General features: G+C 39.2%; 1 protein-coding gene across 1 annotated transcript; it reads left to right on the top strand.

Annotated features, from left to right (window-relative positions):
* The first annotated feature begins 1,566 nt into the window (after positions 1-1,566).
* Positions 1,567-21,409, top strand: ampd3b (adenosine monophosphate deaminase 3b). The gene is made up of 16 exons (XM_082539249.1): positions 1,567-1,805; positions 6,681-6,752; positions 11,305-11,527; positions 11,654-11,816; positions 12,223-12,388; positions 13,792-14,011; positions 14,129-14,258; positions 14,439-14,633; positions 14,883-15,014; positions 16,276-16,439; positions 16,588-16,714; positions 17,593-17,756; positions 17,839-17,959; positions 18,981-19,154; positions 19,385-19,495; positions 20,636-21,409. The coding sequence occupies exons 2-16, from the start codon at positions 6,692-6,694 to the stop codon at positions 20,810-20,812; spliced, it is 2,328 nt and encodes a 775-aa protein (XP_082395375.1). The 5' UTR covers positions 1,567-1,805; positions 6,681-6,691; the 3' UTR covers positions 20,813-21,409.
* The last annotated feature ends 4,134 nt before the right edge of the window (positions 21,410-25,543 follow it).

The raw sequence follows: 25,543 nt of genomic DNA, 5'->3' as shown, positions 1-25,543 counted from the left end.
CGCTGAAAAGATGAGTGAGCCAAGTTTTCTCCACAACAATCTGAGAGACTGATATGTCATACAGAAAATGATTACTTCAGCTTATTTGTGCTAAAGGTGGGTCTACAAGCTATTAACAGATGGGCAACATGATGCTATGTCAACACAAGACAACCCCGAGTCTCCACTTTTGTGTTAAAAGTTCGGACTTCAAACTTTATACCAGTTTTTAAATTGTGTTGATAAGCTACGTAAAACCAGTTATGCTAAAAATGTACATAATGTTTTTCCTGAATACTATCTTTATGTTTACTGCAGGAAGAAACTGTAAAAACAGCGTTTTCTAAAGAGAGCGCTCGAAAGTGATACACCTCCTGCTTTCAGGTCTGCAGGTATCAGGCTTATAATGTTTCATTTATCTTATAGTGGACAGAAATTATTGTTTGAAGTGGCAAAATCCTCAATCCTGATTGAGGTTGTCATGAATAAATTATGACAACCTCAATCAGGATTTTTTTCTTAAGTATTTTTATTCATCTTTAGGCATGAAAAGATGAATAAAAATACTTAAGAAAAAAATCCTGATTGAGGTTGTCATAATTTATTCATGACAGGGTTAAATAACAATAATTGCAATGGAACACGTCATACATCTATAGGCACATTAAACCACCAGTGGGCGGCAGGGTATGGAGTGACACATCAGTGTCCATTGTAGTTGTTTATGTGCAAGTATACCATCAGCACTGACACCAATACAAGAAAACAGCACAGCTGTCCACTGTAGTGACCACTATGCGTGAAAGGGCTAATTACTTTATTAAAGTAAGTTGCTCAACACTGCTAATAAAAAATAACAAACTGCAGTGCACCAATGTTAAAGTAATATCAACATTTTATAAATTTAGAGTCACCCTAAATTTGAAGTTTGACCAGTTTGACCTGTCCACCTGCTGAATGCGCAGCTGCTGTGGCACTGTATGCTACAGCAGCATTGGACCATAAAGAAGAAGTATCATGAATACACAAAGGAGTATAGGGCTTTAAAAAAAAGTATCTAGCCAACCGAGGAGAATGAACTTTCCGTCGCTGTCCAGATGGTGGTGTTGCAAGCATTACAGTAGCATTACCTTATGCTGAGCATACTCAGGACCAGTTTACTAGTATTTCAGACGTGTGTAGCAGTGGTATGCTACACACACACACACACACACCACCACCACCACGACCACCATTTCTATATCAGTGCTCTGTTGACCAGGTCAGGATCAAACATCTTGACCTTGGTCACAGGAACCTGAAATAAAAAAAAATAAAAAAAAACGTTGTCAAAATTTACTTCTCTTTTCAAAGTGGTGGAGAAAGCAATCCTTTTATAGAAAAAAGTCACTTCCCCATGTTTGTTTATATTTGCACACACACACACACGCACACACGCACACACACACACACTTTCTCTAATCAAATACCCTAAAAGGAGACGGTGACTTGTCGCCAGCCCAGTGAATTACACATACAACTTAAGTTGACAAAGAGGGGTGGGGCTTATGAAGTCTCAAGGCTTTTAAAAAAAGTGACACAGAACTGCTTGTTCATACAAACGCTTCCTCCTGCACTTCCTCTACTGCCAAACAACACTGATGCAGATTACTTCCTTGTTTGCTACACCAACTTTGTACCTCCTTCATACTTCAACCCGGCAGTGACAGCCCGAACCAGCCCGGTGTCTGCTGGAACCTGCACTGACAAGGCTTCAGTCTGCTGACACCTGACAACGCTCTCTACAGTCCCAGGACGTTTTAGCTTTGTGCAAAGCCCTGCCAACAGTAAGTACACGGCAGTCATAATGATTCTTTGTGTTTCCATTGTTTATATTAACTTTATGTCATTATCAACACACCAGCATTGCTTTTAGCACTTACCTCCTTTGCATGGTGAGCTCTGGCAGACATACCTAGATATAGTTTGCATATAGATTAAAGATCTTAATATGAAGGTGCATATTTCTATTTCTTTTTCTTTTTGCTTTTTTGGCTTCCAAAGGAGTGAGCATCTGTAGGTATTAAAACAAAATAAATGATATATCTTAAACTGCAATCTTAAGGCACAGTCAAACTTTTTTAAGGCAACAGTTAGCTGTGGTTAACACTGCTGCCTGACATCAAAATGTTTCTTTTTCCTTTTATTCTGAAACTTTGCTCCTAATGTTGAATTCACAGCATGTCTGTGGATGTATTCTTGCTCTCTTTACAACACAGTCCAAAACAAGCCTGATCAAGTACGGCAGCCGCACATTTCCCAACAGGTACCAACATGTGTCTTAGTTAACTAATACAAAAAAAAAAAAAAAAGGAAAAATCCCAAACAAAACTAGATGCCGACTAATTGCCTTAAAAATAGGACTGGGTGGTATTCATTCTGTTTCCTCTGTTGTAGAGGAATAAATACAAGACTGCGTTACACCCTAGAAAGACACGAACCCGTGATACAGATCTAGTCAAATGACACTGATGAGTTTATGCATGGCACATGGTGCGTGCTTGAACAGTTCATGCACATCAAAGAAGACACTGTGGCAACGACAAGTTTCCCACAAGTACCAAGTTGTCAGAATCTCCTTTGAAATGCTTAGTTTGCACATGCCTTTGGAGTTTTTGCACTGGTTTGCTGTTGTTTTCTCTGGGCTATTTACACCAACAAAGCAACATAATAGAATAGAATAGAATAGAATAGAATAGAATAGAATAGCCTTTATTGTCATTGTACAGAGTACAACGAAATTGGAGTGCCACTCCCTTGGTGTAAGTTTCAATAATAAATATAATGTAAAATATAAAAAGAACAAAAAAACAATCGTAAGTACTCAAACAATAGTATGTACAATATATACAGGATAGCAGCATAATATAATGACAGTGACGGTATGGAATAGGTTCAATTGTTTTTGTGCTTATTTACTACGGTGATAGCTCTGGGAAAGAAGCTATCCCTGAATCTGTTTGTCCTGGTTTTATGTGACCTGTACCGTCGGCCTGACGGTAATAGTTCAAACAGTTGATTGCTGGGGTGAGAGTGGTCCTTGATGATATTGCCAGCTCTGCTGAGGTACTGAGAGTTTGCAATGACCTCCAGGCTGGGCAGAGAGCAACCACTGTGAAGCCACATGATTGCTACTTTTAGCTTGTGACAACTTGAGCTTTTATGTGAGATCTGGAATATCAGACAGATTTTATTCATTCATGTTCTTTCAATCAGGTAATTTGTTAATGATTCAATTATTTTTGTATTTTTTTAGACAAATTCTTCTAGACAGCTAAAAACGACTACCTCCTTAAGTATAATCCGCTACAACACTGAGATAACACCTGATGGCAGCTGACAGGATTCAGTCATGTTGGCATTGTGAATATCTGAGCCTGGTCTATTAGATGTCACTTCCTGTGACATCTAATAGACAATAAAAAAAAAAAAAAAAAAAAAAAAAGGAACTAAATATTTCAAGTCAGGTTTCAGTGATCACTTGAAAACTTCAACACGCAGTGCAAGAAAGCCACTGCTGGCACGTGAGAAGGTGACTGTCTAGCCTGAAACAGTAAAAAGTGCAGCTCTTGAAGTATGTGAATTAGTGTACACATTAAATGTCAGTGATATGGCAAAATATTAGAAGTGCGCCACCTTGTTGTGAGTACCACGTTACTTAGACTGTGATATTACATGTAAGTCTTACAGTGAAGGGACTACTAAGAAAACACCCGACATTCAAATATGTTATGACAGGAATGGTTTGGGATTAAATTTATTTGACCCTTCTTTTTGCCTCATTTATGTCCTCAGTAAACACTTGTGTTAAGGTCTTCTTTAACACTTTGTATATGTAATCAATTTAAGACTCTATCAAAGTCAAAAGGGAGGCTAAAGCACTGCAGGCTTAAGGCCTCTGCTATCTGGACTGACATGTCACAATGTCACAAATATGTCACAATTGGATCTTCCCTTTTTCGTCTTCATTAATTTAAATGGCGAAACGAAAAAACAATTAAAAAAAATAAGACGATCGCTAAATTTCTGATCTCAAGGTTTCAGAATGAGTCCCTTCAAACCAATGGGCAACATCACACTGGCTAGGATCGTACCATTTTCCACCTTTAGGACCTTTTAGTTATCTGCCAACCAATCCAAGCCAGTGAACAGACCTGATCTACAGATCTGACATGTTCAAACTTTTTGAACATGTTAAATAATCTGAGCCTAGCTAGATTTCCTTCTTCTGTTTTTAAAATTTTCTATCATTCCTTTATCTTGACTGTATTTTGATCTAATTTTGAATTGCAAGAACTTCAGGCCAAATCAAATCAAACTGACATTTGCAAGTAAAATAAAAACTCGCTCCTCTATTTGCTGTGATGAACGTCTGCCAAATGGAAAGCTGGACATTTAGAAGTCATAAAAACACCATGCCAGCGACCACACTGACTGCTGCTGACTTGGAGTATTTATTATTCAGGTCTGCAAATCACAGGATCATGAAATATGCCGTCATTCATTAAGCCACAGTCTTTGCCACATCGTCTTGCTCCGCTGCCCGCACCGTGAATGCTGGTGTGTGCGCTGTCCACCTGCGGCGTGAAATTAGCACCTGATGTTCTTCCAAAAGGATCTCGATGCACGGTAACACAGGCGATCGCAGCGGTTCACAGTGTGCAGTGTGTGTGTCTGTGTAACAGGCACGTGTCAAACACAATGCATCTGCCTTCCATTAGATCAAAAGCAGGAATTAGGTTGAGTTAAACAATTCAGCTGTCTGTCTTACATTTACTGCCCAGTGAGGCCAAAAATGCATTATTGGCATGTCATTATTGGCTGTGAATAGCCTCCTGCACTCACTTTTTGACATAATACAGTATATCCTGTTGCTAGGTAACTGTTAATTGTTAATATGCAGGCACTTCATGAGAAGTAGAAATCGAAGGGACAGGCAGCGATAGAGGAAAGTAAGAGAGAAAGCCGAGCAACATTATGCAAGCAAATTACTCCTCTAAGGACGCGCGGTTAAAGGAGAAAGAAAGAAAAAAGAAAAAAAAGAAGAAGAATAAAAGAAGAAAAAAAAAAAAAAAAAAAGATGTCACTTCCTGTTACAAATGACTTCTTTTTTTTACCTTCTGGCACCAAATACTTCTTCATAGAAAACTGCTAGATAGTTGAGTTTACGATGTTGTAGCCTTTAATCTGAAATTATAAAAGGAGTTCTCATAACGAGTGTGAACTGGTGATAGAGAAATTAAATTTTTTTTTTAAAGTTACACTTCAACACATAGTTAAGTAGTTAAAATGTGTTATAGAATCAGCACTCGCATCTGATGCTCAGCAACTGTCTGCACATACCAGGAAAGAAATGTTTCTGAAATGAGCTCTTTTCAGTCTTTAACTGCTAATGCATTATGTGGATATTTTTTAATTCTATTGTTCATGTTTAAAATGAATGTAAATGGCATTCTATACTAAAAAATGACTACAGTACTTTTCACATGGATGTTGTGACAACACTGACACTGCATGCTGGTATAGAACTTTGAGACACGCAAAGCTGTGTGTAATGTAATGTTGTGTAATGTATACATAGGATTATAAACCCTAAACTAAGAAAACATAAAAAAAAAAAAGCTTGTGAAACACAACAGCCAAAGACATTAATTTGGCCTCCAAACTTCCCAGATTCCAATCTGATCAAGCAACCACGAACTCTATCAAGTCAAATCTAAAGGCATTAAGGATCCACCTCCTTCATTTTGGTTCCACACAGCACAAGACACTCCCAAAGGTGTCCCAACAATGGCCATACTGGTTAGAGCAGTTTTTGTCAGCAATTTACTGAAATGACAGTTGTTCAATGCAAACAAAACAAATTAAGTGGGACGTTTTGTTGTTGTTATTTTTTTAACTAACGTTTTGCCCAAAACACAAAATACTTCATTTTACAAAAGTCAAATTAGAGTTCCAGTCCCTTAAAATATGTCAAGTAAACAGCTACATTCAATTTATGATGGCAACATAAAATAACAAAGTAATAAACAAAACTAACTGCTCATATAAAACCAAACCAAAGCTAAACAAAAATGGGAGATTAAATATTGTCTGATGATCCCTAAAACTTTCCTCTTTTTAACATAATGGGAACACTCCAAATACAAGTAATGCATTTCAACTTCTTCTTTTGGCTCCTCCCTTTATGGGTTGCCACATTGGCCAACAGCAGCACAGTCTGCACCGTCACCCTGTCCGCTAACAGTACCAGAGACGCTCCGGTATGGAAATCTCATTCTTGATGATCTCCATGTTTGACTTGTCACAGACTTTTTGTCCTTCCTGACGCAAACCTCCCCACTTTCCAGTTCACTGACTTCCTTTCAACAAATTCCAAGTTAAATCTGAGCACAATACACGAGCATTTCAAAAACTACGATAACTCAAACAGTCAAGTCAAAGTTGTGTAAAATCATGGTCCTCGGGGTGTGACTTTGGGTGTGACCGTCACTCAAGCAAACAAAGGTAAGGAAGAAGAGATTGTGATGCGAGATAAGGCTGTACTGCTTTGCTAGGAGCCATTAAATGACACCTTTAACCAATGTCAAGTTTGAGTAAATGCTGCCTTACTGAACAACATATGTGTGCAGTGTTATTTATTAAAGCTTTGTTTCTTCTAGATCAACTCAAAATGAGTAAGAAAATCAACATGGCCCTTTTGAAGCAACAGTCGACACCATGCATGGGAAAGGGTGAGTAAATAAAACCATGCAGGACAAACATAATATACAAAAGCACAACAAACAGCGATCTCACTAAACACAGGCATTCGTCTCACTCCCACGTATTCAAATGCAGCTATTACACGGTTTATCACGCATCTGTTCACACACCACTTAAAGTTAAACTGTCTGCTGTCTGCAACCTTGAGTGGCTTTTTTGAACAGTGCGCGCTCCTTATAGGTGTGATAAAAGTGAGGGCAGTGAACAGATGATTCCAACTAACCAAACCACTAAATAATTTGCATACAAAGATGGACTGTCACCAGCAATGTGCTTCCTTTTACTGCAGTAAAGTTCATACTCGTGTTCTTCAGATTCTTTGCTACACAAATGCTTTTATGAATGATCTCTAATAGTATGTAAAAGGGACTACTTGGTGTGTTTTGGATCATTGTCTGGCTGCATAACTCTGGTGAGGCGTGGTCGGCGGTGCCATTTTCTTTAAATTTGAGGTCTCTAGCCTGCTAACATACCTCTATAATTGATTTATTGGTTCAGCAGGTCTGGCTGTTGTCACGCCTGGGTGTGGCTCGTGAAAATGAACTCAGTTTTCCAAGAAGTCTGTTACTCACAGTTAATTAATAATTTAGCAAGAGGAGACCTTTACTTTTTCCTACAGGGCCAGCTAGGTTTGATGGCTTTTCCCCCTTACTTTAGTGTTTACATGGTAAACACAGTGACTGTAGCTGCCAGTACTTACTTTTTGCCCTACTGCCCCATATCACAGATCAGAGCTCACATGTTAGCAGCCAGTTGTGACATACCAGCTTGGATTAGCACCCCATGTTACTCAATACCCTAAAATAGAGATAGAAGGACACTCAATACAACAACAACAACTAGCAGCTGCATCATACATACAGGCAGTGGACCAAATAAACAGCAGAGCAAAGCCCGACAGAGTCAGTCAGAGAGAAAACCCTGAAGAGAAGCATCACAGACACGAGCAATATACAGTCACCAGAACTCAGGACAGTTTACATAGGTGTTGTGTCAGCAGCACTCAGATGTTTTGTAAGTCCTGCCACTGAGTGCCATACCTGTAGAAGTGGCAGTGCCAAAGCTAAGAGGTAAGGGGTCCACAAGAGACAGAACCAGATACGTGAAAGCTGAAATACCTGACTCAACAGGCAGAGACTGAAAGAGCCAAACATGGCCCAAATCACGACAGAAGGTAAGAGACAGATAGTGCTACCCCTACTGATTTTATGTTTCTATTAAAAAAAACTATGAAATGTGATGACAACTATTCAAAGAGTAATTTCAAAGAAGAGTTTCAAAGATGTTTATTCAGTGGCTACTGCCTGAGGCACAGAAGCAGCTAGATTTGACTTTCTGAGCGATGCTATAAGTGCAGCAGTCTTTAGCCGAGGAAACAGGTGGATATTTATATATACTATAAGTGAGTATTATGAAATACTGGCACATTTTATTGATTTTATTTTATTTTTGTGTTACACACTGAAAACTTAAAAATCATTCCAAAATTGAAATTTTATCATAATATTTCAGAATTTCAGTTTAATTGACGTTTCCAACATAGTCAGAGGCTTTGTGAATGTTAGGTTTTTATAACTGGGGTGTGTAATACATCAAGGTCATCCAAGAGACTGTTGAGCTGTTCCAGCAGGGAGAGAGTACACGTGCTGAAAGGCTCATCAGAAACAGCAGCTCCCAAAATGTGCTAGCCAAGGAACAGGCAGCAAGCGTGTCAGTGTGAGGGCAAATGTTAACGGTATCATCTGTGAAGAATTCCAGATCACTCACAGGTTTCAGACAGAGTGTTGTGTAAACCAGTAGGGATGCAGTGTGCAGCTGAAAAGTTTGGCATCTGATACACTGGAGCTGCATGTGCTATCGTGTGCTTGTTGATTCCAGTATCCTCACACGGATATATTCTGGATGTGTCCCAGTGACCCCCATGGACTGCAACGTTAATATCCACAGTGATGACACGGTGATCAGAATATCCAAACATCTCGACTGATGATGGGATGTTGGGTAGCAACAGTAGCTGTCACACTGTGGGAATTAAACAAGGGGGAGAAGCTATTAAAAATATAAAACCAATCTTCTGTCATTCATCTGCTGAAAATACAAGATCAGGGGGTCCTGAGTTCAGAAATAGCATGCCATGCATGTATGAGAGAATGAGATTAATACAAATAAACTTGACTGTTTCCCACCAAAAAGCCTTGAGAACCAAAATGATGGCATGCTCATAACTGCTGCTCTAACAACGGGGTCAAATATTTCCTTTCCATTTACAAGCCTGGAAAAATCCTGTGAACTACATACAGGATATCTGTCTGAAGATTCTTGAATGTACTTTACTGATGCCTACCATTCAATAGCAGACCTGTATCAAGTCTGACACCCTTGCAAACCTGTTACAATGTAACATAAGCCAATCAATATTTGCATGAGCCTGAACTAACCTTCTGATAATATTACATGGTAAATGTCAAAATAAGGAAAGACTGACTTCCCAGGGCAAACTGCAGCGGCAATGATAATATAAACTTCAACAGCTGTGCTTTTCCACATGTTTGAATGTGGCACGTTTGTTGGTGCCAGACAGGCGAGTATTTTTGAAGCCACTTTTCTTCTGGGATTTTCCCACACATATATCTGTGGAGTTTACAGAGGATGGTTTGAACGGCAGTTCTCTGGGCAAAATCAGAGGGGAATGGCCAGGCTGCTACAGGCTGATAGGAAGCCAACAGCAAATAAGACCACACCAGGTGCCACAGGAAACTGAGGCTACAGTTCACACATGGTCATCAAAAGTGGACAACAGAAGACTGGAAAAATGTTGCCTGGTCTGTCTCGGTTTTTTAGCATAAACACCATCAAAGCACCGATTTATCCTGCCTTGGATCAGTGGGTCAAAGTAGTGGTGGTGGAGTAATGATGTAGCACAACTTATCATTACTGAAACACTACATTTTAAACAGTAATGCGTTTAAATGCTGACCATTTAAATGCCTGTATTACAGTGTAAAGTTTACAATGTACCATCTTCTGATGGTGGCTTGCAGCAGGATAGTGCAGCATGAGTTCAGATCATCTCAAACTCATTTCTTGACCACATTGCACTCAAACGGCCTCCACAGTCCCCGGACCTTAATCCGACAGGGAACCTTTGGGATGTGGTGGAACAGATTGGTAGCCTCCATATTTACAGCAGCTGTGCGATGCTATGAAGCCAATATGGACCAGAATCTCTGAGGAATGTTTCCAGCAGTTTGTTGAATGCGTGTCACAAAGAGTTAAAGTTGTTCCAACCTGGAACGAGGTGCAACCCAATGAAGTGCCCGCTGACTGTATATTACTTATTACAAAATAAACACGAAACTAATGGTGTCACAATATACCAGTAAGGATGATGACAACCATAAATAATAAAAATAAATAAACACAACCTCACGAATCATTATGCAATTTTTGTTTTGCAAACGTTTACGCAGCTCTGGTTTCACAAGTTCCATCAACATGATATTTCCTACAGAAAAATATCTTGCTTATCATCACAGCCCTTCAGTCACATCTAATTAACACGCGGCGATGCACCGACAGAGGTGCACTGTGTAAGCAGGAGCTTTCAGTGTTGTTGCTTTTCCTGCTGTCACATACCGTCCTCAGTGCGGTGTGCTCTCAGAACACGCGGCCAGACTTGGACACACAAGTTTGTTTACTGTAACTTACCTGTTGCACTGGCAGCAAGCACTGAAACACGAGTTAGCCACTGTCAACGATCAACACTTCACTGAGTTCTTTTGATTCCTCGGAGGCATCCGATGGAAGACAAAACACTGCTCAGTAGACCATTTAACACTTTATTTCTCTTTCACAATACTTCTAGAAGGGAGATGCGTCCTGCATAACACAACAGTTTTATTACAGAAGCTCTCTTATTCTAGTCTAAACAACAGTGTCTCAATAACTTTCCACTAGAGATGGTCCCCTCTTATCTACTTTTTCCAAGGCAAGTGTGAGCGAGCGTCTACAGCTTTCTACTCCCCAAGGACACATGATCTAATGCCTTTATTTTTCAGGACTGTGTCCACTCAATACTACACTATATGACTTTATAACTCTTATTAATAAAAAAGCATAGCATTATTGAGGCACTGCAAATTATTTAATTCCAACACCACTCAAGACACGTTCTCTGGTCTGTGTGTTGAAATGAGAAGCTGGAAAACAGCCCCACAACCAACCGTCCTCACTCCGGGTTATGTTTCTGGTATTTATGTTTACTGTCATTACTAAGATAATGTTATTTCTTCTTTAAGCACTCCCATATTTAAACCCGTTTATGAGACGAGTTATAACATGTCAGTATTTTGTTCCATTTTAGATTTCAAACATAATTATGACATAACTCCGACTAATAATGACCAGTATTGGAATGACAGAAGCATTCTGAAATATGATTAGATTACATTTTTAAACACTACTTTTACCGGTAAGAAAAATACAGGTAGTTGCTAAAAAAATGTTCTCAATACTTTTCAGATTTACCACGCCTTTTCCCAAAAGTGTCAATACACGAGGTGGATGAGAGGGTTCGTCTGATGGCAGAGAAGGTGTACGCCTCTGCTCTGAAGGAGGAAGACAGCAAGGATACTCTGGCTCTGTTCACTGTCCCAGAAGACTGTCCCATTGGTCTGAAAGAGACTAGAGAGAAGGAGCTGCAAAAGGAGATGGCTGAACAGCAGTCTCAGGAGTCAGTTAAGAGGTATGGATTAGAAACATGCTTAACTGAACATATCTCTCTTTCTGGATAGACAAAAAAGAACAAATAAAACCATCAAAAAATACTCAGCATAAATAGTGCTTGCTTCTTTTCCCTCTGTGTAACTAGGAAGAAGAGTTTCAAGTTGAAGCGGTCACAGTCGGTATCTTTGCAGATGCCTCCTGATTGGACACCTACCCCAGCGCAAACACCCGCCACTGCTGAATCTTTGCTTTCAGACTCCTTCCCAGACTTCCAGAGAGTTACCATCAGTGGAGATTACTGTGCAGGGGTAATCAACGAGACTAGTCCATATGTTGAAATATAAAAGATGGACCACAGCCTAGTGAGGAAATATACGATAAAAAACAACTGATTTTTAAATTCAGACCAATGATGTGGTAAAATGCATGTTTGGCCTATGAGAGACATGTTTTTACCCAGAATTAAAAAGTCGATCCACTCTGTACTTATAAAATGACATTTTCACACAAGAAAAAGAAAAACATGACAGTTGTTCTTTTCTTGTTAAAACTTCATTGATGGCTGTAAGCTGACAGGGCAACAGGAGAGATCCTTCATTTAGCTTGGTGCCATAGTTTAAATAGATTATTCTTTAAAGGCCATCTTGAACCTTTAAGACACCGTCGTTAAACACAAACAAAAGTCAAAAATTAACAACCTCACGATGTTTCCAGATCACAGTTGAGGACTATGAGCAAGCAACCAAGGGTCTCCTCAAAGCCCTGTTCATCCGAGAGAAGTACTCCAGGCTGGCCTACCACCGATTTCCAAGGACCACAGCCCTGTTCCTGCGAAATGCTGAAAATGAGAGGTGGCTAGAAGAGGATGAAGTCCTGCCAGGTTTACTAAACTTTTCCTTTTTGGTGTCAAAAATGTCCAATTTAATCTTCCTGCAAAAGTGCACGTTTTGTAATTTTCCATCTACTCGCTCACACACAGCAAGAGGCTATGTACAACATGCGCAAGTGCAGATGTTTAACCAGCTCAGCTGTTTAACCAATGAAATACTCCGACATGGAGAGGAAAAGGAGCAAGGCCATTAATATTAAAGGTTCAGGTTTCAGTTCACCGTTAACCTCAAACAATTCACACAGAGAGCAGAAACAATATTAAACTTACGAAGGATGCCAACTCCAATATTCAATAAAAGTGCTCAGACCAGTTTAAACAACTCACTAATGATTTGATGTTTAGTTGTGTAAAACTTACTGTGTGCCACCTATTCTATGCAGATCTAATTTAAGACCTCTCTGTATGTGTGCCAGAGATGGTGTGAAGTGTCTGTGAGCCAAGGTCAGTCAGCCTGTTTCTGACAACAGATAATGTCGTCAGAAACAGAACCTGAGAATAATCCAGACAACAGATAAAGAAAATGTACAATCTTAAATAAAACTCCAGTGTAATAAAGTTTACCGGCCTTAAATTATCTTACTATTTGTTATAATTTTTGCTCATTTTGATACATTTAAGGTTAAGTTCAATCACTTGCTGTTACTTGCTGTACAAAATAAAAAGTAAAACAAACACACAAAGAGAACAAAACAAAACATAATTAAAAGCCAAAGTTTAGGTTTAAGTGAAAAATAAATAAAAGATACTGTATAATTTCACCCTTCCTGAATACACTGGGAAGGTTATACAGGCATGGAAATATCAGAGCTCAAACCTGATTGGGCGATGCCTGACACAGAGCCTGAAAAAACTGACCTCAAATGAGTCAAGAGAAAGACTTGTTGGAATTATCTACTAGCCATCATTTCATTCAAATGTCAGAGGTCTATTCGACTCATTTCCAGTTCCTGTTTTTGTATTCTTACACTTCACCAGAGAAGCTTTGCATGATTTTGCACACTTCAAAACAATACTTCTTTATCTCAGCCCCTGGGTACATCTCAATGTGTGAAACAAGCCATCTTAGCTCCTTTACCTGCCCTCACACAGTCTTTCTTCTGATCGGATCTCCCTCATAAACAGAAGGTCTAAATAACAGGTGTGTGGCCAGGGCTTTGAGCCTGAAATGAAGGCATTAAGGATATTTGCTCTCTTTGATGAGGCTGACATCCTTATTTAAAATTGCCAGTATTCAATAGGAGCAATTATTAATTTAACAGTATATTTGTATTTGGTAGAAAATAAGGAAAAATACACTTTAAGAATCTTTATTCTACAACCAACACTTCAGAGAGTGACTGTTTTTGCAAATGTGAAATAACTTCTGATTGAGCTGCTGTCATCATCTGCAGACATCTGGCCTTACCCTCGTGAAGGGGAGGACCCATACTCCATGGAGGGTATTCCTGAAGACCTAAACTATGAGCTGCAGCTAAAGGATGGTATAATTCATGTTTATGAGAGTGCTGAGGCCCTGAAACAAGAGCAAGCTTACAGCCTTCCTTACCCCGACCTCGAGACCTTTGCTATAGACCTGAGCCATGTACTTGCAATGATAGCTGACGGCCCAACGTGAGTGCAAAAGCTTAGTCAATATTTCTAACAGATTGACATTACGAACCTTTTGACTGATACCGAATGACATTTATTACATTTTACTCGTAACTGTTTCGTTATTTTGCTTCGCAGAAAATCCTACTGCCACAGACGGCTGAACTTCCTGGGCTCCAAATTCTACCTGCATGAAATGCTGAATGAAATGGCGGAGCTAAAAGAGCTGAAAAGAGTCCCACACAGAGACTTCTACAACGTTAGAAAGGTTGGCTGAAATCTTTCTGCTCAGTCTGCGATGCCCCAGACAGAGGAGAGGGGCTGACGCACTTAGAGCAGAAGCTATTCATAACTTTAGTGCTCTCAGTATAAATAAATATCACTTTATAGGGATGCTGTGAGTTGTCCAGTAAGCCCCGTGCCACTGTCTGACTTGTGTCAAACACAGGTGGACACACATATACATGCGGCCGCTTGCATGAACCAGAAGCATCTGCTGAGATTCATACAGACCACATACCAGACTGAAGCAGATCGAGTGGTCTTGGAAAAAGGCAGTAAGAAGCTCACACTCAAGGAGGTCTTTGACAGCCTCCACATGGACCCGTACGACCTCACTGTAGACTCTCTGGACGTGCACGCTGTAAGAGAACTCAAAGCTTTCTACTTGTTCCTATGTCAGCATTACCTTGTATAAATAGAAATTGTCCTTGATGCAAACAGTTGAGGCAATAACTCAGTGACTATAAATGACCGTTTGGTTGTTTATCTTTACAAACAGCTTAACAGTTCCTGTTAATTTCTACTGCAGTCCCTTTAATGAAATGAAAATGTTGTGATCGCCACTGCGCTGCATGAGCCTCACTGTCTGACCGATCGATTATCCTTCTAGGGAAGGCAAACCTTTCATCGGTTTGATAAGTTCAACTCAAAATACAACCCTGTGGGGGCCAGCGAACTGCGGGAGATTTACCTGAAAGCGGACAACTACATCAAAGGAGAATACTTTGCACGTCTCATTAAGGTATAGTATGAGTTAAAGCACTAACACCACTTGAAGGCCTGCTTAGCTGTAGTTAAACTGAAATTATGTAAAGGCACCAAACTACATGCAGAATTTATTTGCTCTTGTTTTGGCCTGTCATGTTTGACACGCGTAAATAGCCAAGGTGGAGAACAAAAAAAGGAACAACTTTACATTATTCATGTTGAAACAGATCCAGATGGTGACAAAATAGGAGGCACAGATGCAATTCAACAATTAAATAATGACATTTATACTTTTCTTCTGTCAGTCTCTTTGAGACAGATAGCTGAAGGACATTATCAGCTGCTTCTCAAGTGAATCTCTATTAAGTATAAATTCATTTAGCGCTACAGATGTACAGTCCTGGTTTGCAGTCTCAGTGTGCCAGTTGATCTACAGTGCAGAACAAGCACTACCAATGAGAGCTACAGCCTCATATTGAGCTTTACAAGATCCTGTTAGCAACTGAATAATAATGAGGACAACTAGTTAGTAGAGCCAGCGGCCATGGAAAGCATGAAGGCCTTTTTTCCCCATTCAGACAAAAGATATACAAAAATACAAAATGCTAAAGCAAGCCAACAAATATGAGGCGTGACCTAATAAAGCCTATGTGTGGGAAACAGTGCATTTACTGATGTTTAAACTTGAAACTGTAGCCTGTTGTTTGACAACATTTGACATTTTTATCAGTGCAACTTGAACTGATCCCACAGAAAAGGAGGAAACTGACCTGGATATAATCTGGCTACAGTTAAAGCAATGAAGTACGGGCCACCATCCCCAGAGATTCAATTATAAGATGCTAACTCATAGAGGATCATTTTTTCATTCAGGATGTTCCCAGTTTTGTTCCCATATTTTTTTCTAGACATTATGACATCACTGTGGAAAAAGCCCAAACATAAATAATCAAATGAACAATGGCTAAATTCCACAAAGCTGCTTTTACTTTTTAAGGCCCTGGTATTGTGCATGCTGAGTCACTGTGACATTTTGATACAATCAAATGTTGCTACACGTACAAAGATTTGAGTCATATTCATTATGAATTAGAATAAGATATATATATATATATGCCTCACACGCACTGGTAGTGCTGCTCATCTAAGCGATGCTTTGGAATATGCAGTAAAAAGCACTTTGCTGAAACTTGGAAACAGTGTTGCCATATCTGTCCACTGGGCAGTTACAACTAGTCACTTCTGCTTTATCAAGAAACATCCTGTTTCTGCCTGTGGTTTGTTATCCGTTTCAGGAAGTGGCCGGGGAGCTGGAGGAGAGCAAATACCAACATGCTGAGCCCCGTCTGTCAATTTACGGCCGCTCTGCGAGCGAGTGGGAGAGCCTAGCGACGTGGTTCATCCAGCATAAGGTCCACTCGCCCAACATGAGATGGATGATCCAAGTGCCCAGGATTTAGTAAGCATCAACTGAAGGCTAAATCCAGCATAATTGGGTTCTGAATAATTACACTTCTCAGTCAGCTGTTTTCAATAAGCAAACAAACTGTAAAATGTTTGTGTCACATGCAAGAAGATGGGTTAAATTTGCTTATCTTGTCTTGTAGTGATATTTTCAAGTCAAAGAAATTAATCCCAAGCTTTGCCAAGATACTGGAGAATGTGTTCCGCCCCCTCTTTGAGGCTACAATCAACCCTCAAAAGCACAAAGCAGTCCACGTGTTCTTAAAATATGTAAGTGTCAAAAGGGAGAAGTTCTAATGTGCAACAGCAACCATATACAGACATGAAAAATTTAATGATACCTTTCCACAATTAAATAAACAAAAAAACATAATCATCTGATTCTTATATCAGCTTACATAAGAATCAGATGATTATTTTATGCTACTTAACAAAATGTAAATGAAAGGACAAAAAACAAGGTGGTGGCCTTAATATAATACTTTGTGGCAACACCGTTTACAGTTGTCAGTACCAACAAGTGATCTCTGTACTTCACAATAAGACGTTTGCATTTCCAAACAACAGGTAGTTTAGCCCACTCTCTCATGTTTGAAGGATCCTGACTCCACACTGCACTTTCAGATGTTTCCATAGATGCTTAATAGGATTAAGATCCTGTCTCATGGAGTGCCATTTAAGAATAGTCCAAAGTTTTATTCCCAGCTATACATGACCTGCGACTGAGGCTGAGCTTTCTGACACTGGGCAGTATTTTTCACACCAGCATGCCTTGGTACTCTCTAGACTTCATTGTGCTCTGCCCAGATTATATGTTTCCTGTGTCAGATGAAACAAAGCTGCCCCAAAACAAAAGTATCCCCTTACATGTTTCACAGTAGGCTTGGTGTTCTTCTCTTATAAGGGTTCATTTTTCCTTTAAACAAAGAGCTGATGTGGGTGGCCAAAAAGCTCCAGTTCTTTCTCCTCAGTCCAAAGGACATTTTCTTAGAAACTTTGGAGCTCGTTTTGGTGAATGAAATGATTCATTGTTTCAATAAACTGCAAGGAAACAAACAAATGTATCCACGTTTGTCCGTTCATTTCAGTGTTGTGTTATATATACTTTATGTTTGCAAATGTGCTGATATGAATCTGTTTTCCTGTAGGTGACGGGATTTGACAGCGTGGATGACGAATCTAAACACAGCGACCACATGTTCTCTTACAAGAGCCCGAAGCCTGAGGCATGGACCACAGATGACAATCCTCCCTACACCTATTATCTGTTCTACATGTATGCCAACATAATGGTTCTCAACAACCTCCGCAAGTAAGCCCTGCCCATTAGTCTCATTTAATGCTACATGGCTTCCATGTAGTAGTGCACAAAGTAACTATGGATCGTTCTACAGGCAAAGAGGACTGAACACCTTCCTGTTCCGTCCCCACTGTGGAGAGGCGGGTTCCATCACTCATCTTGTCTCCGCCTTCCTGACAGCTGACAACATCTCCCATGGACTCAACCTTAAGAAGGTTAAAACCTTAAAATCATATTGAGGTTTGATACTCAGCGTCTTGTGTTTGCTGATTGCACAAGATGCTGGCAGATGATATTTTCTGCAAACAGGTCCATCAGTAACGAGCAGTGACACGCTAATCCACATGAGTGCTTGTTTTTAGCTGTCACATTTTAGTCCCTCTCCGATGTGCTCATAGGAGAACAAAAACAGCTTGTTTGAGTAAGATGTGTTGGGTAGAATACCATTTACCATCCAGTTGATATCTAAACACCAGAGAAGTTCCTGCTGTGTAATATAATATCCAACTAAATGTGAAGAGAAAAATAAACAGCCAACAGATGAGGTTAAACACTGCATGTATAAATATGTAGGGAGGATTTAAATCAGTTAATCACATTCTCTAATAATTGCATCATGTTTTCAATACTGCTCAAATTTGGAACACGTTGCATTATTGCACACAGACGACATTAGATTAGTATGACAAATGTTGCTAAGATTAGCGCTGCGGCCCTTAACTTCCAAATGCCTGTGCGAAGAATGTGGCTACATGTTGCTCCAGTCAGTTATGTCAGTTTACATGGACACATCCTCCATACAAGCACTTTCCAGAGTGCATGTTTAAAGCTTTTTCTCTGTCACAGAGAGAGAGGGGAGTGCTGCCATCTTCTGGGCTCCATAGCCCAAGGTTTGTTGTGCCATAACATAAGATATGGTTTCTAAAAGCACCATTTAAACATCTTGTCATCTACTTATGCACATCTGCAAGGAAAAAAAGACAATATGACAACTCAAAAACTTTGCAGGACAAAAACCTTTTGAATTTTGATGAGAAAGTCAATATTGATTTAACGCTTAGTTTTGAATAACTTCTTATAATTAGGAAGACTTGCGTGTCTGCACCATCTACAAAACGTTTCCCTTGAACTTCTACTTGTTCTGCTTGTAATTTCATTTAGTTTTCCCACAAATAAAATGAAAATAACAAAACAAAATCGTTCTATTCGCATTACTATGTTGTGTCTCCTCCCCAGAGCCCAGTGTTGCAGTATCTATACTACCTGGCCCAGGTCCCAATTGCCATGTCTCCACTGAGCAACAACAGCCTGTTCCTGGAGTACTCCAAGAACCCCCTGAGAGAGTTTCTGCACAAGGGCCTGTGTGTGTCCCTGTCCACCGACGACCCCATGCAGTTCCACTACACCAAGGTCAGAAACACAGGAGAATTTTTTATTTACCGTTTCACAGTCACTTTGATCACAGTAATTTGCTCCAGTCTGGTGACATCTGTGAGACTAATTGAATAATCACTGTCAGTATGTGGTGCACAGAGAAATACAAGAAATTTCTCTCTTCTTGAAGGGTGCTGTACAAATAGACCTGCCAGCCCAATCATAACATTTCATTTGTTAATATCAGTTTTTTTGAAACGTTTCAGGAGGCCTTGATGGAGGAGTATGCCATTGCAGCTCAGCTGTGGAAGCTGAGCACTTGTGATTTGTGTGAGATTGCCAGGAACAGTGTCCTGCAGAGCGGCCTCTCACATGAGGTAAGGTCAGACCTTTTGTGCTTGGGGGATGCTCTCTTTAAAAGTCCTTATTGTAAAATGATGTGTTTGGAAACAGATACAATGGATAAAATAATAGATAAACTAAAAACTTCTTTATTTTTTTGTCCCAAACTTTTGTATTAAACATGAACTCAAGTTGATCTGCTGCCAGGGTTGTTTAAAAAGACAAAAGCAGTACTTTTTGGAAGTTTGAAATCCTGTTACTTCTGGTGTAAAACAAACAGCATTTCATTAAAAAAATGCTTTATACAAACAGTCACATATAAAGGTGGTGGTCTGGTGCTGCTTTGCTTCTTCAGGAGCTGGATGACTTTTCATTATTAATAAAAGATCAGTTCATGCCCTGAAGTTCAAACTGACTTGGGTTTAAACAGCAGGATGATGATCTCAAACACACCATCAGCTGCACTGCTCAAAAATACTAAGACAAAGGTTTTAATGCGGTTCAATCAAAGTCTGCACTTAAATCCAATTGAGTTGCTTTGGCATGACCTCAAACACGCTGTTCATGTTCAATTAAAGCAAATCAGCAACGAAGAGTGAACAAAAATTTCCCCACAGCGATTTGAAAGACTCATTGCCAGTTATTGCTAATGACTGACTGTAGTTAACAACCAGTTATTAGGTTTAGGGGTAATTACTTTTTTCACATAGGGTCAGATAGGTTTGTTTTTGTGTTAATAAATGGAATCATCATTTAAAAACTGCTTTTTTGCTGTATTTGGGTTCTCTTTGTGTAACCCAAATGAGGGGTCAAATACTTTTTTGAGGCACTAAATAGCAGTGCAGACTTACTGAAAGCTAACTAATTTCCCAAAATTCTACAATATTCCAGTAATTTCTTTCGAAAACTTAATTGCTCACAAAAATGTCAATCGGCACATCCAAGAAGAACCCTAAAATATGTCCTTCAGATTAGTACCAATCCTATTACCACTGAAAAGCTAGATAAGAGAATGTCTGACAGTCCAATAGTCCTGACTTCATTGAGTGCATATTTATTCTGTGCAATCTCTTTTTTTTTTAATGAAATTCAAACTCCACAATGAGTTAATTCTGGAAATATTATATCTATTTGCAACTTTCCAACCTACATCTTTTTAACCGTGCTCCCTATAGGAGAAGAAACACTTCATTGGGCCCAACTACCTACAGGATGGACCGAAGGGCAATGACATCAGGCGGACAAATGTAGCACAAATCCGCATGGCCTATCGCTACGAGACTCTGTGCAATGAGCTCAGTTTTCTAGTGGATGCAGTGAAAACCGAGTTCGGCCACAGTTCAGCTCAGTGACCGAACACACCAACACAAACTGTGCTTGGATATGTCACACAGGGATAAAGGGGCACAGGCTAGACAGCACAATCTTTTAAACACCCTCTAAAGGTTCCTGATGCTTATTAGGAAAAAATGCAGTGTTTTCTACATATTTGGTGCTTGTTGGTAAAGGTGGCGGTGTTTTGACCTCGTGTCACAAAATGAAAATGTGATTGTAACACCTTCCAGTCAGCATGTATATCGTTTCATTAGAATAACAGTCTATTTTCATTTTGCAAGTTGTTTACTGTGGATGTGGCTATTGGATTGACACATTAAGAAGGGGGAAATGGTTTAAAAGTTAGAAAGCAACAATTGATTTTTGTTCTGCATGTTCTCTGCTTGAAGATAATATACGTTTGGGGTCAGACTATGCCGTGTGCATGGATTTCAGGCACAAGCATAATTTTGACAGACGTTAATGAAAGGCCAGGTAAACCGTTACAGTGAAATCTGTATTTAAGACCTGCGTTACACTCGCAAACATGTGACTGTTTAGAATTTTCTTTTTATATATGTGATGTCATTTTTAAATAGTTTTCCATTCCTAAAATAAAGGCTACAGAAATGTCAGAGATGTTTGTCATGAACTTTCTTTGAACCAACCTGCCAATAAGTTACAGAGGAAACAGATGCTGTTTAAACTGAGCAATCGTCTGCTGTCTGCACACGACATGCAAGGGGAGAGGTTTCAAAACCTTCCACACATGTGAGTGTTTTATCATCATGATAGCGGAAGTTGTGATCAGGAATACAAATTTCTAATTGCAAAAGAGGGCTCATGATGTCAGCAAATATTTCTGTATCTCTTTTGAAGCCAAACATCTGACACTAATTTGATAAGAATGCTAGCTGATGTTTAAAAAATAAATAAATCATTTTAAAAAAACTGACAGTCTCTCAGCAGCTTAACTTTTGAAGGCTTTTGAGGGCGTTAAATCTTGAAAGGTTAAAATACCTTATCACAAAGTTAAGTTAAAAAACAAAAACAATATATCTTATTTTTCACTTTAAAAATTTTTTTTTTAATTTGGAGCCTAAACCAAGTGGAAGGACTAGTCATTAGGATAAGTCAATCAATAACTTTCAGTCATGAAACAGTGCCCAAGCCTGAAGACAACATGTTAGATAATAATCATTTGCAAAGTTCATACAAAGACACTAAGACAAGCTTTTTAAGTTTTGTATCTTAACTACAACATAGCAGACATTGCTTCTGTCAGAGCAGCTCTGGCCTCTGAAGGTCAGACGCAAAATAAATAACAGGTCAAAATGATCCCCATATGCCCATTTGCAAATGTTATCACTTTAAATTCTCAATAACCTTTTTCTTTTTTAATGCACAGTCATTAAACTACACGAAAAAGTAGTTTTTACTCTTATTTCTAAATGAACCTCCCACACAGCCATTGTTCAGACCTGTAGAACAATGCTAATGTGAGCCATTTAAAACTCAATAACTGAAGACTCTGAATTTTGCCTTTACATTCATCAGAGGCCCCACACTGACAGTGGCTATGACATCAACTATTCACACTTGTGAAACAGACTGTAGTGAGTTGATTTGAAACAGTTAAACGGGGGTCGTTTTTTTGTTTTGAACATCTAATTACTTGGCTTGATTAAAGGGAGACTGTACAGAAATTTTACTTTTTAACACAACAAAAAATATATAAATATATAAAAAAAAATGAAAACAGGCATCCAGTCCACCGGAACACAAACCCATGAAGTACAAAATAGCGAGCATCTTTTTATTAATGATAATGCTATAAGAACGCATCTGTTTTATTACACTTCTTTTCACTCACTTTCAGGTTAAAAAGTATCCTTTACTGATGCTTGGACTCCTTTCAGAAGCGATGCAGGATAATGCTGCCACCTCATGGTTGCAACATCATATACATCCCACACAGCAGTTTATGTTTTAGGGCATGTTTAAAAATATGAAACTGGTGTATGTAGATTCAGATGCAGGTATGCTCTTTAAGTTTTAAAATGTAAAGTTTTTTGGAACACTTGCTGACCTGACCACACAGTCATGTAACCACAAGATCAGATGCCATTTTCTGAAGAACTTGTTGAAAGAGCGGCACATCTTTTGAGCCTGTAAAATCTCAAGTTGAATGAATGGATTAAATTGCCAGATAACATTTTATGAATCTCTTTGTTACTTTGCAGGAAAACCCAGAGAACTGAGGTGTCAAAACGTGACAGCAGTGGAAAAAAAGAAAAAACAACTACCCAAAAGTTTTACCTTCGGTCACATAAAATTCTAACTTTAGTATAGTTGAACTGAAATAATATTAAAGAAAATTCCAAAACTGTTGTCTCCTACATAAAAAATACTTATAATAAGTTAAAATACAGGGTGGGCCATTTATATGGATACACCGTAATAACATGGGAATGGTTGGTGATATTGAAGTCCTGTGTGTGGGACATTAGTATATGTGAGGGGGCAAACTCCTCAAGATGGGTGGTGACCATGGTGGCCATTTAGAAGTCGGCCATCTTGGATACAACTTTTGTTTTTTCAATAGGAAGAGGGCCATGTGACACATCAAACTTATTGGTAATGTAACAGGAAAAACAATGGGGTGCTTGGTTTCAACGTAACTTTATTCTGTCATGAGTTATTTGCAAGTTTCTGACCACTTATAAAATGTGTTCAATGTGCTGCCCATTGTGTTGAATTGTCAATGCAACCCTCTTCTCCCACTCTTCACACACTGATAGCAACACCGCAGGAGAAATGCCAGCACAGGCATCCAGTATCCGTAGTTTCAGGTGCTGCACATCTCGTCTCTTCACACCATAGACAATTGCCTTCAGATGACCCCAAAGATAAAAGTCTAAGGGGGTCAGACCGGGAGACCTTGGGGGCCATTCAACTGGCCCACGACGACCAATCCACTTTCCAGAAAACTGTTCATCTAGGAATGCTTGGACCTGGCACCCATAATGTGGTGGTGCACCATCTTGCTGGAAAAACTCAGGGAACGTGCCAGCTTCAGTGCATAAAGAGGGAAACACATCATCATGTAGCAATTTCAAATATCCAGTGGCCTTGAGGTTTCCATTGATGAAGAATGGACCCACTATCGTTGTACCCCATATACCACACCAAACCATCACTTTTGTTGTTCCAACAGTCTTGGAGGAATCCATCCAATGTGGGTCAGTGTCAGACCAATAGCGGTGGTTTTGTTTGTTAACTTCACCATTCACATAAAAGTTTGCCTCATCATTGAACAAAATCTATTGAAAAAACAAAAGTTGTATCCAAGATGGCCGACTTCTAAATGGCCACCATGGTCACCACCCATCTTGAGGAGTTTGCCCCCTCACATATACTAATGTGCCACAAACAGGACTTTAATATCATCAACCATTCCCATGTTATTATGGTGTATCCATATAAATGGCCCACCCTGTATATGTGATCAAATGCAAAAGCTGAAATTCACACAACAAAGACCTAGATAACCAATTTCTTTAAATACAACTTTAATTAAGGATTTAATAAATAATAAAGATTAAGGCTACTGCATATTTACATTTAATAAAATCAACACTTTAAATCCACTTAAACAAAACAATTTTAACTCATAACTTAACTGTAAATTATATATGATATCAACTTGGATGGATGGAAAAGATTTCTACAACAGTCAGATTAAAATCATCTTAACAAATAAATGTAAATACTTTTAGAGAAATCAGCACAGCTGACAGGCAAGGTGATTTACAACAGTTAGGACACCACAACGAGCCAAGTCCTTAAAATCACATGAGCCTATTCAGTCCTGTGTCCTGAACTGCACCAGAACAGGATTTTAGCACAGATTCACATAACACAGCTCATGGTCCATGTCATGTGGGGTACAAACATGCAGGGATACATTGCACAGACATCCAAACAGCTTTATAGATGGAACATAAATTTTCACTTTACTGCTTGTCCAGAAGCCCTGGCAAATACGACAAGTATGTTTGGTGTCTTGGATTTGCACATGAAGGAAGAATAGGACATTTTGGGAAATGATGCTTATTTGCTCAGAGGTTTAAGATTTGATCAGTACCAATTTACTGTCTGTATGTTCACTGCAAGGCCAGAGTCAGTTCCCAAATTTAGCACAGAGACTACAAACAGAATGAAAAGAGCCTGATACTGTCCAAAAGTTGAAAACAGTCCTGTAATGACTTCATGAAGCAACTTAGCCATGAATCAGTCATATTAAACAAATTAGATATAATTAAATATAACATATTCAAAGAAGATTCAATAACACTGGCTATAGCTGGCCTTTTCTCCTTGTTTCCAGTCTTTGTATGAGGATAATCTAACTGCTGTCCTACAGATATCTGACTTTCCCTGGACAGCAAACAAGACACTTTCCCAAAATATCAAAGTGATGATTTCAATTATATGAATGAGAGTCATACTTATCAAACTTTACAAGAAAGTGCAACTGTGTCTCTCTCATTCATATCGAAGGAAGGCAATGACAATGTTGTTTTATAAAGTGCCTAGTTAATCCCAACCACCTCTTAGTAGTACTTTAAGCAACATTTGGTTATTCTGGGTTCCATTAAAATGTTGATGTCAACATGGCGGCGCACAGTAGAGCAGCGGCTACTCACGCTCCCGGAGAACGGGTCGATTCTAATGTTTTATGTCACTTTATCAATGCTGGTCATTAT

This window comes from Aulonocara stuartgranti (genome assembly GCF_965226115.1).
Source record: "Aulonocara stuartgranti genome assembly, chromosome: 7".
Lineage (NCBI taxonomy): Eukaryota > Metazoa > Chordata > Actinopteri > Cichliformes > Cichlidae > Aulonocara > Aulonocara stuartgranti.
Note: the sequence above shows the minus strand (reverse complement) of the source record. Positions and strands in the feature narration are given on the sequence as shown.